This window comes from Rhopalosiphum padi, chromosome 2, assembly GCF_020882245.1.
Source record: "Rhopalosiphum padi isolate XX-2018 chromosome 2, ASM2088224v1, whole genome shotgun sequence".
Classification (NCBI taxonomy): Eukaryota; Metazoa; Arthropoda; class Insecta; order Hemiptera; family Aphididae; genus Rhopalosiphum; species Rhopalosiphum padi.
In genome coordinates, this window is record NC_083598.1 from 62,770,328 (window position 1) to 62,786,693 (window position 16,366).

General features: G+C 25.2%; 1 protein-coding gene across 1 annotated transcript; it reads left to right on the forward strand.

Annotated features, from left to right (window-relative positions):
* The first annotated feature begins 759 nt into the window (after positions 1-759).
* LOC132920125 (glycerol-3-phosphate acyltransferase 3-like) lies at positions 760-16,357 on the forward strand. The gene is made up of 9 exons (XM_060982228.1): positions 760-1,612; positions 5,782-6,108; positions 6,188-6,334; positions 7,898-8,032; positions 11,990-12,223; positions 13,033-13,148; positions 14,082-14,223; positions 14,301-14,509; positions 15,272-16,357. The coding sequence occupies exons 1-9, from the start codon at positions 1,451-1,453 to the stop codon at positions 15,357-15,359; spliced, it is 1,560 nt and encodes a 519-aa protein (XP_060838211.1). The 5' UTR covers positions 760-1,450; the 3' UTR covers positions 15,360-16,357.
* Positions 16,358-16,366: the final 9 nt, after the last annotated feature.

Sequence of the window (16,366 nt, forward strand, 5' to 3'; positions counted from 1 at the left end):
GGCACCTATAAATGCTATTTATTTCGACAATATAAATTTTTTAAACTATGGTTTGACGATTATTATATTACATTTTAATATGTTATACTGTTGTACGCCGTAGAGACGACGGGCACTGCTTGACGATGACGTACACGGTGTATTAACGTGGATGACGCAAATATATAATATAATATATATATATATCTGCCTCCGTATAGACTTTTCTTTTTGTTTGTCTCCTACGTATATTATAGTAAATTTATCGTGTTGAACATTGGCTTTCGGTAAGAACACGAGTTCATATTCATAATATTAAATATTTCGTTGTTTGCATCATCTCACAAAAAGCGCCACGACTTGTAAATTGTAGGTATAGGTATATAGAAGAATATAAAAATTATATAGCAGCTGCGGTATACATTTTTATAATACAATATACCTAGTTAATGCACAGTATTAATTGTTACATAGGCTCTTACATACCGAATTACCGGGGGATGGGGATGGAAATATAATAATATGAATACGTTTTGTGTATATTGTGTGTATCGACATGCATTTTGTGAATACACCGTGTGCAAATAGCTTATCGCTTTTGCCGCGCATCTGACGAGGGACCGCGGAATTCAGAACGTGACGTCATCCCCGTGCACATTGGCGTATATACCGTTCGTCGTCGACATACCTACCTATATATACCGTAAATGTTTGGCCGTGCCCACCACCACTACTACCGCCACCACCACCTCCACCACCACCGCGGTAACCGACGAGGCGCTTATTATGGTTTCACCATGCTTGCACACCAGTAAAGCTTACTGCAGCAGCACACTTACCGGCTGACGACGTCTAATAAGTACACAATAATAATAATAATATCAGTGGTTTTAACTGTACGTATGTATTGTTGTTTCTTTTATCTATGGTCTCAACTACAGCTCTCAACGGTCTGTAGTGTTTGTGCTCTACGAGTCCCGCACGTCGCGTAGTGTAATTTGTTGCGTCTTCGTATTAGTCGTCAGTGATCGTCACTCGCCTATCACAGTATCACACATATTAGTTCATTATTGATAATAATAAGTCAACGTCTATTCCGCCTCGAACAACGATTTTTTTATTAATAAAATTCTCGATTCTTTCCACCTACGTTAATAAATCGTATAATTGACGTACGCCTATCTCCTCTCGGAACAGGTAAAGAGCTGTAGATACGACCCCACGATTAATTCTCTCCGACGTCGTGCGTTTAGGGCGTTATCGACGACGTGCCGTTTGGCTGTTTCCGGAAAATAATTTTATTCGTAACGGTTGAACATTTTAATAAACTAGTTCGATGTTGACTGTTTATACTCTGACGAGTCGTCACACGGCGTCTTAGCGTTTGGCCAACATTTTTGCACAAGTCGACGTCCAAAGGATCGATATGGAATCGTCGAGGTAACGATTTTCTTTTCGACAAATCATTGCTATGTCCTCAGTATCCGTCATGGACACGCTGTCCTTCACCGTTCTCTCGGTGATATTTATCCCGTTTCTCCTTTTCTTCCTCAGCATTGTTCTATTGGCTTATATCGGCAAGACGCTAGGAGTACAACAGATCTACGTGGACTTCTTACTTAAAGTATTTGAGGTGAGTACTATACATACATGATATATTAAAAGTATTGTTCACAGTTGATCTTTAATACACAAGTAAATTATTACTGTTGGTATTTTTATATATTTTTGATGAAATACCAACAAAAACAAATTAATTATTTTATTCTATCTATGTACCTGTATAATAATAATAATTAAAAATATATAATGATTAAAATTTAATATTATTATATACATTTCGAAAATTTTCAATTTTATTTGTAGATTAGTGTAAAATTGAAATATTATTTGTTAATTAAACAAATGATACATTTTTTTGGTGTTTAATATAAGGTTTATTACTATATAATAGTGATGCGACTAAAATGTTTTGGTTATAATTGTATATGATTGATTGCCTCTCTATAAATTACCAAATAATCATATTCTAATAGTAGGTCCCTTTTACAATTTAATTTTTAATAATAGGAATCCATATAGTATCACGAATCATTATATTTAAAAAAAAATTGAAATAATATTAACATTATATTGATACATTTGTAATTAAATTAATACAATTATTAAAAAATAAAAATGTAGTTATTATTTTTTTTACCCCAGTTGAAATTTCTAAAAATTAAGAATTGTAGTTTGAATACCCTGAGTCTGAGTTTATGTTTTTACAGTGAAGTTCTTTTTTACCATCTAAATAAATTATACAATAACTAAATTTGATCAAAAGAGAAAAATGACTTGTGGAAGACATGAATAGAAAAAATATCCATTAGATTAAATACATTTTTTTTAGTTTTTGAATATGAATAATAATTAAGTTAATAGGTCTCTGAACCATTTTCTTTTCAGTCAATGTGTTGTATCAAGTAGGTCTAGAGAGGATAAATTTGATATGAGAGGATTTGAATAATTATGTAGTTTATTATAGAATCATTTGTAGAATTTAAATACTTTATCAAGAATGGTCATTATAAAAGGTTTAATTACTAACATACCAGAGACATAATGTTTAATAACTATGCATCATAAAGGTAACGAATATTGTTTTTTAACCCTTAACTATACGCGCTGATATACTTTGTACACTAATATTTCTATTTATCTTGTTCTATTTTGGTTCATAATTGTTTTCAGTTATTTCCCTAATCTAACCTTTCATTATCATATATATAATAGTTATTAATCCATGTCGGTCATCATTCAATGTTTATAGTAGCACAAACAAGCTCCGTATCAAATTACAAATTACAATACGAAATTGATTTCTGTGTAAACCAAATACACCATACGTGTAATAATTGTAAAAAAAATTGCGCATGTAGTTAAGGGTTAAAATTTAAATTATTTGATAAAATCTTTAATATCAATATAAAATATAAAATAATTTTTTTTTCATTTGATATTAAAAATAAATACTGATTAAGTTTAAAAAATACATATTTTATTTCGGTAACAGCATTATAAAAGTTTAAAGTACATCATCTCATCATATATGTTAATATTTTACTTTGCTTAATATTAACTAACAAATGTTCAAAGGTTGTGAAAGGGTAATGTTCTTTAATGATTAATGATATGATATTCTGTTTTTGATAAACAAATATTTTTTTAACTTATCAGTTATAGGTATGTTATTTGTTGGTTCATCTCTATTCACTATATTACTTTTTGATCTTGCATAACTATAAAATAAGTTACACAATGTTATTTTAACTTTGATATTCATACATTATATTATGCAAAAACCAGAAATTAAAGACCTGTTTTTTTATATTACTTTTACATATTTATATCTTTATAAGTTCTCTATATGTAATATTATTTATAAATATTATATTTTGTAATAACTTATAAGTTAATTAAATAAAGTTGCTTATATGTTACTGGAAAATCAAATTAAACTTTTAAGATGTGTTCCATCTAATGGTTGATAAATTTGGTTTATATAGTCTTGTGTTTTGTAATTTTTGGTTTTAATGATTTGTAATAGTTGGTAACTAGGAGGTACCCATTAAATATTAATATAATAATAATATAGAAAATTATTTTGGTTTACTTTTATAAACAATATGTGGGTTCATATGTTTACTGTATATATAATGGAATAAAGTAATTAAATTTATATTGAAGAAAATTCAAGATAATTCTAATAAAAATAAAAAGTTTATCAAAATTACCACAATAACAATACAAAGTCAGTAAATCATATATAGCTATTGTACTAAACTAGTTAATTAAATCTCATTTAGGCAAACATTAGTTAAGATGATTCTGTTTTACAAAAAATAAATAATGTTTAAATAATCCATTTATTAGATTTTGCTATATTTTATTATTTTATCCCAAAAAAATATGTTACTTTGATACTTTTAAAGAAAAAATTTGCTTTTATAAAATTGAATTGAAATGCTCAGTAAAAAACTGTATTTTTCTATACATTTTTGATATATATATACATATGTTTTCAAAAATATTTGCTAAATGTATGATAAATAATCTATATTTTTTAAACCAGAAGAGTGTTTTGTAAATTATACTTTTATTATTTTTAATATAGTTTTTAATGACCTTGTCAGTTTGTCCTGATAACAAATAACCTTATAATAATATATTAAATTAAATATATAAATGTACCTATACATATTCATTTTTTAAATTATATTAATTGGACTAAAATAATTATACATTTTGTAAAAAAAATCTATATTTTATCATATTTAAGGTGATAGGTTAGTAATAATAACTAATAATAATATATAGTTTATAGGTAGGTAATATAATTTATGATATGTATTCACTTAGGCAATGCATGAAATTTCTTAATTTTAGTAATGCATTAATACCTATTAAAATTATCATTTTACACATTTTATACTATTTTAAAATACTATTCTATAGTATAGTGTTACATTAATCACAATTCTAGACCCCTCGCATTGATACATTTATAAGTAGAGTTTGGATTTTTAGGCAATATAAACAATAAAAAAAAACATTTATGAAAAAATATTGATTGACAAAAAAACTAAAATCTATCTATCAAGAAAACATTTTAATCTGTAGATAGTACAGGTACTTTGATAGACACCAAATTAACTTTATCGATTTTAACAGTAATTATATGACATATCCATTAAAAATAATTTTTAACTTAATATCGACAATGCGCCATTTTCACAAACTTTTATCAATTTGTACCATAAATATGTATATAATTATAATAATCAATCAATAATTAAAAATAAAAATAATAAAAATAGAAATAAAAGCAAATAGGCATTTAGGAAAAAAAAGAATAAATTATGTTTATTCATTATTTTAGAAATTTGGTGAAACACATTTTTGTGTGAGAATTATTTTGCTATCATTGATATAAAATAAGGCAGTTGCCTTAAAACCTTAACTCTATTTTTAAGTATACTTGAAATTGAAAGTTTTTCAAGTTATTTATGTTAAAATTAATTTAAATGCCATTTCAAATACCTTTTATATTAATATTTAGAAAAAATTATTTAAAATTATTAGGAAGATGCTAAATCTGCTTATGTTGTTTCCATCTTATAAATGTAAAACATAGTAATAACTGTTTTACATGGAAAAGAACCTAGAAGGCTACTGTCATAACAACTAAGAAACAAAATTTTCACCACATAAAAAAAAGAACTTTGGCTGTAAAATATTATTTTTATTTTTTCAATATAGAGTTACATAAAAAGTTATTCAAGTTCAAAAATAATGAATTTTGAAAGAATAAAAACTGTTTTTGTATAAGTGATACCAAAAAAATAAAAGCAATATTTCACAAAAACTGTTTTCAACTATATTATTTATTAATTTGAAGTTAACTCACTACAGCCTGAGTGATTCTATCCTGCACAAAAAATTTTTTTTATGTTTTAAACATTTAAGACAGAGACAACACATGTTGGTATAAGAGGACACTCTTAAATACATTTTACTAATTATTTTCACAGTTGGTTATTATTTATCAAGTCTGATAGTACTGACAGTGAGATAGTACTCTGAATTCTCAGTTCTGGGGGCCTATGTCAGCCTGAAGCTGTTTGTAGAAAAACAAAAGTCAGCTAACTTTTGTTGTAATGTTGTAATGTGTATAATATAGTAATGTTTAAGTATAAGCTAAAAGTAATTGGTTTAAAAAAAATCAACTTTAATGTAAATAATATTGTATATTTATTTTAGTATGGACGAGAAAATCTAGAAAAACAATCGAAAAAAAAAACGAAAAGAATTGAAGAAACTGATAGTGAAGAAAATGATGATGTTGATGAACTGGATTTGGTGACTGAACTTGACACAGATACATTAAATGAATCTACAACACATTCAGTGCCAATAAGTTCAAATGGATCTATCTCTCGGAGTAACTCCAATCATAGTCTATCTAATGGAAATGTTGACAAGAAAATACAAAACGGAGCTCCTCCTTTAATAAGCAGACAAGATTTAATACTAGTTCCAGATCCAGATCAAAATTATAATGGCAATAATAATGTTAAAACTGAAGGAGTAAGTTTAAAAATTAATAGTTAAATTGTCAATAACATTCATTTAGAATTAAAATTGAATTTATAAATTCCATTTTTAGGGTAAACAAATATTACAAAGAACTCGTTCATTTAATACATTAAAACGAGAATTTGAACTTGCTGATGTACTTGATTATGTGAAAACTGGTGTCGAAGCAATTATAGAAGATCAAGTTACTTCACGATTTGAAGCAGAAGAACTTAAGGTAAAAATTAGTTATAATGATAATATTTAATACAATAATTTAAATAATTAAACTATTGTAGCTTATAAAAATGGGATTGTAAATATTATATGTGTTTAAATAATGGTTTTTAAAACAAAATATTTACACCAGCGGTTCTCGAACTGTGGTACGCGAAAGACTTCATGGTGGTACGCGGAGGGCCGTTTTTGGATAATAAACCCATTCAATTATTTAATTCATATCTTATTTTAAAAAACTAATAAATAAAAAATAATTATACTGCTTATCTAAATCAATCCACTGTACTTTTACGCTCCGGCAAGGAGTATGCCAGACCCTCCTCCTTAACAACCAACCTCTCCCTACTGCCCAGTGTGTACGCTACCTTGGAGTCAACATTGACCGTCGACTTACCTGGTCAGCTCACATTAAAAATAAAACTCGAACACTTAATGATCGTTTTCGCCTTCTTCGGCCGTTCCTAACTTCCAAAAATATTAAGTTACCTACTAAATTACTGCTGTATAAACTACTACTCAGACCCATCTGGTCTTACGGTTTGCAGTTATGGGGCTCAGCCAAAGTATCAAATACAAACCGTATACAAAGGTTTCAATCCAAAGTCCTTCGCGTCATCTCTAAAGCTCCTTTCTATGTTTCAAATAATACCCTTCATTCTGACTTCAATTTACCCACCGTCACTGAACTAGCCAAGCTCCACTATAAACGATTCAATAAAAAGTTAACACATCATTCTAATCCCCTTATCGTCCAACTATCATCTGCAACTCTTCCAGGAAATCCACACAAAAGACTAAAAAGGCAATGGTGTCGTGACCTGCTTATATAATATTAAAAAAAAAAAAAAAAAAAAAAAAAAAATGTATATTTATATATGTATGATGTTTGCTACTTATAAGTTATAACTACTATGTACTCATTGTAATATCGTTACTTTTATTATTATTTTAGGATTAAAACTTTAAATTATATCATGCTGAAGTACCTCCGATGGGTGGTCTCTTCCCTCTGTCTTTCTCTGTCTACTGTTCTATTTTATCACTTAAGCTTATTGTTCATTAATTGTAACAGATTGCGTAATATAAAATTTTGTTAAAAAAAAAAAAAAAAATTATACTGCAGTTGTAGTATTTTACTGATTTATTATTTAAAATAAATGTATTTAACTATACAATTTGGAATTTGGATCGTTCTATTTTTAATCATTAGTGGTACGCGACTGATTGATAATATACTTAAGTGGTACGTAAAAAAAAAGTTTGAGAACCGCTGATTTACACTATTTTTATACCAATTTTAGTTAAATAAAAAGCAATTTTAAATTATTAATAATGTATTTATAAGATATACTCTATTATATTAAGTTAAGAGGACATCTTGGTGACTGACTTATATACAAAGGTGTGACTTACTAATGGTTTACTTAGTGTAGGTGGTAATTGAGTGTTGATTGACTTTCATCTGATGAAAATTGGTCGCCACCTGATGTTTTTCTTAACCTAAAGTATATACTATATAATATGTGTTTATTATTCCTGATATAAATGTTATTATTTTTAGTCTTGGAATTTGTTAACAAGGACAAATAGACATTATGAGTTCATCAATTGGAAAATAACTGTTATTTGGATTATTGGATTTATTGTAAGATATACATTTTTGTTGCCGTTGCGTGTGTTGATTTGTTTCTTTGGAGTAAGTTTTTATTTTTTATTTATTTAATTTTACTTATTTGTTAACTTATACTATATTTTTGATATAAAAGATTTGCTTAGTCTAAAATTATATTTATTCAAATATCTATTTATATCAAGGTTTAATTTTAAAATCAACTCTAATTATTGTATATTATTTTTATAATTATTAGGTTTATTTTTTAATATTTGATAAACTTATAAGTTAGAAATACGAGTATAAATAATAATAATTTATTAAAACTGATTGAGCTCAGCAGTTGATGACCTAAATAACATTAAATAGTGACCCTCAAAAAAAAAAGAAAAAATTGAAAATATGACCTATAAATATTAAATAATGTAAAAACCATTAAAATATTTGTATAAAATGATAACATATTCCATTTATATGAAAATGTTTGTTAATGATTATTTATTATGTTTAGAGAATAAAAATACATTATCAAATAAATACCGCTTTAAAATTATAAAAAAATAAATAAAATAAAAGGCGGAATTTTTTTTCTAAATTATTCAAAAATGACCTTCTAAAATCTTCCTGCCTTTTGGTCTATCTAATATTTCTAATTACTGACCAATTTAATTTCCATCCCTTATTTGTATTTGAATGAATAGTTACAAATAAAGGTAATGTAATTGTAGATAGATAATAAGATTTTGATAATATTATTTTTCAAAATTAAAAATTTTGTATCTGACACTCTTTCAACTGGATTTATTGTTGACTCTTATTTATACCGTTTTTGCAAAGGCATTTAATAAAGTCAAAACATCAAATTTAATTTTATAAATTAAATTAAATCAGAGTTGTGGGTTTTGTTGTAAGCTGCTTAATTTATTTTATTGAAGACCGTTTTCCAATCATCGTTCAAAAAGGATGTAGGTCCATTCAAATTTGTGTTATATCCTAAATTTGCAACAAAAATATTTTATTTATTTATTCATTTATTTATTTTTGAAGCAAACTACCATTTGACCACTCATACATCTGCAGCTTTTAAACCCATCCATCCATTTTGATGTTAAGGCAATTGCCTCAAAACAGCCTACTTCGGTATACTAATGGTAACATTTATTTTGTGTATACATTTTATAATACAGTAGATTCCTTATTATGTTATACTTCACTATCTCGAATTTTTCATTATCTCTAACTGCATTGAAATCTCTTTAAAACTACCATTACATTATTTTGCTTTCAATAATTTGAAATAAAATTAATCGTTTTTTACTATCTCGAATATACAAATAATATTTTTATTAAGGTAAGAACAAAAAATTAAGCAGTACATTCAGTACAGTAATTGTGATTTCACGCGTTGGTAGTCAATATTTATAGTCATTTGTATACAATATAGTGAAATAGAAAATAAGCATAAATTAAATGTCCTTACAATTAATTTTTACATTCTTACAAAAACAAAAGTAATATTAAACAAACTTTAATAATAGATCTAAAAAAAAAAAAAATGTATTCAATAATATTTATGTAATATTAATACTTTAAGTATTCATATTATATTAACCAATTTTTTCAATTTTTTTTAAGAAAAAATTTAATACAAAAGCTTGAACTTTTTTCTGTTCTCCTTGAGATTTGACATAACGAGAATCTATTTTATTATTATTTTATTGTATTCATTATTATGTATGCCATGAATAATTATTCTTAATATGTATCATATAACTGATTTGTTTAGAACTAAAATAAAGTTTAAAGTAATTAGGTTGTGTATTTTATTAAAAAATATTTTTAGGTTTGAATGCATCCCTTTTAATGAAAATTAAAATGAAAAATCATAAATGTTTGAGCTTTACTATTGAGTTATATTGCCATATTGGTAAATTTAATGCTGTTTATTATTATCAATTGAATATGCATTGTAATTATTATTTAATCTATGTATAATAAAAAATATTAAGGGTACTTAATAATAATTAATGTTTAGAAACCTATCAAATATTTTATTGTTAAAAAAATGCTATATATAATTTAATCTACAGGTTATGTTATTTAGTTTAACAATATGCATTATTTGGTTGACCATAAAGGATGAATTAATACAAAAGTCATTGATAAACCGTATTTCTCAATATATTTTTGTATTGTTTCAATATGCCATGACAATGGTCATTAATGTCCATAATCCACAATGGATTCCAAGACGTAATGGAATCTGTGTGGCCAACCATACATCGCCAATTGATATTCTTATTCTATTTGCTCACAATTATTATATTTTGGTAATTAGTCAAGTACATGCATGTTTGCATTATTTGATGAAGATATATATTTCATAAAATATAATTTTAACTTTAAAATTATGTTGCACAATTTACTTTACCTACAAAAGTAAGGAGTAAGCAATATATATATATATATATTTTTAATGATAAAAATTATGAACTTTATCAATTTAGCTAAATTATTTTTTATTATAAATGATAATTTATTTTACTTTAATTTTTACAAATATATAATATTTCTGAGAAAAATGTGAGTCAATTTGATTAATATTTAATTTAAATATTTCTTCGGCAACATTTTTAGTGTTGCTTATAAGATACAATCTTTTGAATTTTCAACATATTGCTTACGATATACTATACACTCTGGCAAATCTTTATGAACCTCATATGTATATTTTCTACTTTAACTTAAAAGGTAGTAGTTATTAATTTTTTAACTCAGCGCATGCATAATACATATTAATAAAAGAATATTATTAATTGTTCAATGTTCATACTCGTTAAAATATTTATACTTCTATAGTATCCCAGGATATAAAATCTAGTTGATTTAGATAAATTAGTCTATGCAAATATTAATTTTATATAATTTTTAGTATTTTTAGTACTTTTGGAATAATTTAAAACTTAAATCAAAATAAACAATTTTTAATAACTCTTATATTCATTATTCACGTTACAACTATCAAAATTCAAAAAAAAATTTAAAGTTTTATATTTTTTTTGAACCATGTACATTGTAGGTTTTTCCAAACTAAAATCATGATTTATTTCCTAAATTGATGAATGATATTTATATATTTTAGATATTTAGAAGTATTTAACTAAGATGTTCAAATATATGAACTTATATTTTCCTTTATAATTTGATTGAGAATATTACTATACAGTCTCATGTCAAATGTATATATGGATTATATTTATATATAAAGGATGTTCATAATTAACGCAGTTTTTAATTTTGCTATATAACAATTTAATTTTAAAAGAAATATTTTACATTGATATGTATGGTTTTTCTGCAAATTGAGGTTTTAATGTCACACTTCATCACTAGGGTGATGATTGCATTACTTCATGAAAATATCACGGCCAACTCCTTTCTCTCTTTGGCTATCAACAATGACCAAGGTCATGTGATTTTACTTCTACTGATTTTTTTTCTTTGAGGGTTTTATCAATTGCTCAAAATATCTTTGTAAAAAACTACAAACTTTATTTGATTTCAAGCAAGAAATTCAACAGTAAATAGTAAATTTGATGGCTAAGTCTTTTAAAACATGATTACAAATTTTATTGACAGAGTCACTGAGCGAGTAGAGGGGGTCATATGCGTGATATATTACACACTTAAGACATAAATTCGTAGTGAAACAATACAGTAAAATCCCGTTACAACAATCTCCAGGGGACAGAATTTTTTTTCGTTGTAATGAAAATTCGAATAAGCTCTTTATAAGCCCTGCTTTTCGGCAGGGGACTTCTATGACTTTTGTTATAACAGGATTTTTCGTTGTATTGGTATTCGTTGTAACAGGAATTTACTGTATATAATAAATATAAAATATTTCTCGTTAAAGTCAAATTGTTTTTTAGCAAGAAGAAGCATTCTTTTTTATATAAGTATATATTGTTTTTAAATAAATCATAATTTTTCTTGTCTTTTGTTCATTTTTATGATAATTTTAATATTTTATGTGAATAGGTTATGTGGCTGTGGATTTGTACATTAATTGTTGGTTTTGTGCCTGATAGTTTGGGTAAACGTTGGCTGAACCAAAATTTATCCATTATGTGTTTTCAAGTTTTAGCTGCTTCATTATCTTCAGTCATCACTTATCATAATCGCGAGAACTTACCAAAGCGAGGCATTTGTGTTGCCAACCATACATCTCCGGTTGACGTACTAGTGTTGGCATGCGATAACCCTTATGCTCTGGTGCGTCTCAATAAATGCACCATCATTATTATCATGATGCAAATATTTAAGAGTAGTTTATCCAAAAACAACATTATATTTTAAGAAGCACTCATAATTACACATTATAACACACCATAAATTCAATGAGATATAGTAATACACATTTAACATTTGCTTTGTTTAATATTCATTTTATTTATAATAGGGTTGCCATTTATTCAATATTTTAATCTGGAACACTGCTGTATTCCTTTGTTCATCCTGTAGAAAAATATCACAAGACTAACATTCTTTAGTCATTACTATTCTTTATCTAAGGTATAACAAATAAGAAAAAAAAAATGATATTTGCTCTAGTATCCTATAATAAGCCACTTATCAGCTGTATCTCGATGGTTGAATAAAAATAAATGTATTTTTACCAATAGGTATTAAATTCTATAATAACAATCAAACATTTTAATAGAAACGTAATATTTTATTTTATATGTTCTTGTAATTTTATTTTAGTTATACTCTGTATGAATATTATTACACACAATGCTTAATTTTAAAAACAAGTGCTCAAATGAAATTTAAAATATTTATGCACTGAAAATCAATAGTAGTGTCCAGGTAAAATTAGGATCAATGGCAATCCTAATTTACAAATATTAATTAATCTATTTACACAATGCTACATATTTCACATAACATTTCTATGAACAAAATTTTAAATTACATTTTTATTAGACATTTCATTTATTGGATAAACTATTATTTTTTTCATATAATAAAACTATATCTATAAAGTTAATCAAATAAATTTTACATTCTATTAATATCAGATTGGTCAGCGTCATGGTGGATTTTTAGGAATCCTTCAAAGAGCATTAGCCAGAGCTTCTCCTCATTTATGGTTTGAACGATCGGAAGCCAAAGACAGAGAAATTGTTGCAATGAGGTAAACATATTATATTATGAATCACTAATTTTGAATATTAATTATATTGCTGTAGCATAATAGCTTTATTATTTATAAATTATTGATTATCTTCAGTTATACCTTACCACATAAGACAACACATGTATAATTAATTTAAATATATTCACAGTACTAAACTTTCAATAATTAACTTTAAAATCTAATATATTATTAATGACAATTTAAAAAAAAATTGTAATTATTAACAATTTATAGAAATTGTTTACTTGTATAGTAAATTGGATATCAAAGACAGAGTATCTCATTCACTTGATCTGGAAATCGCATAATAAATGCAATATTTGGTTGGAATTTATGGGTTTAAATTATAAAAACAGTCCATTAACTATTTAATTTCAAATATCTAGTTAAATACATTATAGATATTAAAAACAGTTAAACAATTATCTATTTTAACGTTATTGGAGTTTCTATACAACATGAATTTATGTTAACATCTTTAAATTCACTTTTAAAATAAAAAAAAATAAATACCTCACTTTTATATACATAATAGATTTTAATTGAAATTTGTCATTGTAATGGATATTATGTTAAATTTGAATTCAAAGACAAATTAATGTTTACAAAAAATAATTTCGAAAGGAGACTGCATATCAGTGAATAGTCTTTTACTTATTCAATTTTAATGTTAATTTGGTTTTATAAATGTTTATATTTAAAAAAAGTATTTAAGTATATCTACTTTTTAATAACTGATTTTTAAAAACATCTCCCAAAACATTTTCCTGCATACGTCCCTGAATTTATTGTTAATAATTTAATAAGCCAATACCACCATGTATTAGATTATTGTGAATAATTTCATAGAAAAAAATAAAAATTGCTTAAATTTATTCTAAATATTTTGAAAACTAAATTGTTTCAAATGATTACTTATATAATTTTCAGACTTCGGGAACATGTTTCAAATCCAATTAATCCTCCAATACTAGTATTTCCTGAAGGAACGTGCATCAACAACACATCTGTTATGCAATTCAAAAAAGGAAGTTTTGAAGTTGGCAGTGTTATATACCCTGTAGCTATTAAGGTTGGTTATATTTATAATTGATTTATTATTTTATAAATGTAAACAATAATTTACAAAATGTACTTGTGTTGTAATAGTATGATCCAAGGTTTGGAGATGCATTTTGGAATAGTAGTAAATATTCAATGCTTCAACACCTTTATTTAATGATGACATCTTGGGCAATTGTTTGTGATGTATGGTACTTGCCTCCAATGTACCAAAATGAAAATGAATCTGGTGCTGATTTTGCAAATCGAGTAAAACGAGTAATTGCTGATCAAGGCGGTCTTGTTGACCTAGTATGGTAAGATAGTTGTACAGTATCCATCTTGATTTTAAATTAAAATCCATCAACTTTGGTAATATTCAGTTAAAATAAAAAAAAAATTGTTCCTTCTAACTTAATTTATATAATATGTAATAAATGTGTTAAATCAACATATATGGCCATGGGGAGGGGGAGGGATTCAGTTAATAAAAATCATGATTTTATTTTATTATAGTATATCTTTAATTGTGTCTAAAACATGCGAATATTAATATGGAATTTTTGTTAGTTGGTATAAATATTCAGGTTAATCTATAGTTTATTATTTTGTAAAAGTTTTATATTTAGTTGAAGTTGTTCTATATGAACATTTAAGTAAAATTTCATTGTTCTATAAAAAAATATTTCCCCGTTAACCTTACAATAGATTCTCGGTAATCTTGGCAGATATCATACCAGAAGACTGCCGAATTAATGTACGTTAACATATAAATAATACATACGAGTATTTACTAATTTATTATTACTGTTTAAATTCACCTTTTAATGGAGCATATCTATATTTATATATATATATTTAAATGATGCTTTTAAGACTTTCTGGTAGCCATTTAAACAAAAATAAAAATAAAATATAGTTAGATAATTGCACAGCCAAATTACTGAGAGTTTACTTACATTTAAAAATCAGGGCACTTTATAGTATATTGTGTTTAAGATATAAATTATAATATAGTGTTTTATAATTAATTATTGTAATGATGTCTGACATTAATTAACTAAATAAAATGTTCATAGGGATGGTCAACTTAAACGTTACAAACCGAAAAAAGAATGGAAAGAAAGACAACAAGAAGAATTCAGTAAACGATTAAAAGTTGAATAGCACAAGATGATACTATTTTTGTTTAATACATTGGTTTTATAACAACACAAAATGAGATTGCTTAAACACGTCATGACATAAATGAAATGACTCAATCCATAAGAACAAAAACTAGTCGTACATTAAATCACCATTTTATTTTTTTATTTAATATTTATTTTAGGGTTAAATTATAGAGTAGATATTAAATGAAAATTATAAATTTTTTAATTGTGTAAACATTTTGTGAATTGTAATATTGATTTTGGTGGCAGTCGATAAAATATGGATTTCTATCTGTGATTTAAGTAAGCCTTTGAATAAGATTTTTAATTATTAAAAATATCCAAAATTTGGATGTTTACTAACGTTGAGTTTACAAATAGGTTCCAATTTTATTTCTTATTGCTATATTTATAAAATGTTGCTTAAAATTATCCAACATACTTACTTAGATATTTATGTTAATCATATGATTAATTAAGTTAGTTCCTTATTGGTTCGTTTTTACGAATTATTAAATTATATATACCAAAACATACACCAATATATTTTTTATTTAAATTAATTTTGGTATATTGTTTTGTTTTAAATGTAATTGTTATATATTTTTTTGTAATTATGTATTGATTCATAAACTTGTAATTTACACAATATAATATTATGAGTAATTATAAAACAAAACTATTTGTTTATATATACAAATGTATATTATTTTTATTTAAGATATATTTTCAATAAAACGTGTAAAGTAAAATAATAACTCTAAAAACAAAATAGTAATGTAATACTTTTTAATTTTTAACATTGAATTTGGTTATTATTATTTTTTATTTTTTTTGAGCATATTTATCAATATAGTTTTTATTTTATTTTATTATTATTGTAGATACAATGAATGTGTGTATAAATATTTTATTTGGAAATTGGGTTGTTTAGGTTTTGCTATTTGAATAAAATGTAAATTCTGTTGGTGTCAAATGTAAATTTACTAACAATACAATATGTTATATATTTGATTTTGTTGT

Excerpts from the sequence above, each read along its gene's own strand:
- LOC132920125 (XM_060982228.1), top strand. The coding sequence starts at position 1,451 with ATGTCCTCAGTATCCGTCATGGACACGCTGTCCTTCACCGTTCTCTCG. Across the intron at positions 13,149-14,081 it reads AGAGAAATTGTTGCAATGAG|ACTTCGGGAACATGTTTCAA; the intron begins GTAAACATATTA and ends TATAATTTTCAG. Across the intron at positions 14,510-15,271 it reads GGTCTTGTTGACCTAGTATG|GGATGGTCAACTTAAACGTT; the intron begins GTAAGATAGTTG and ends AAATGTTCATAG.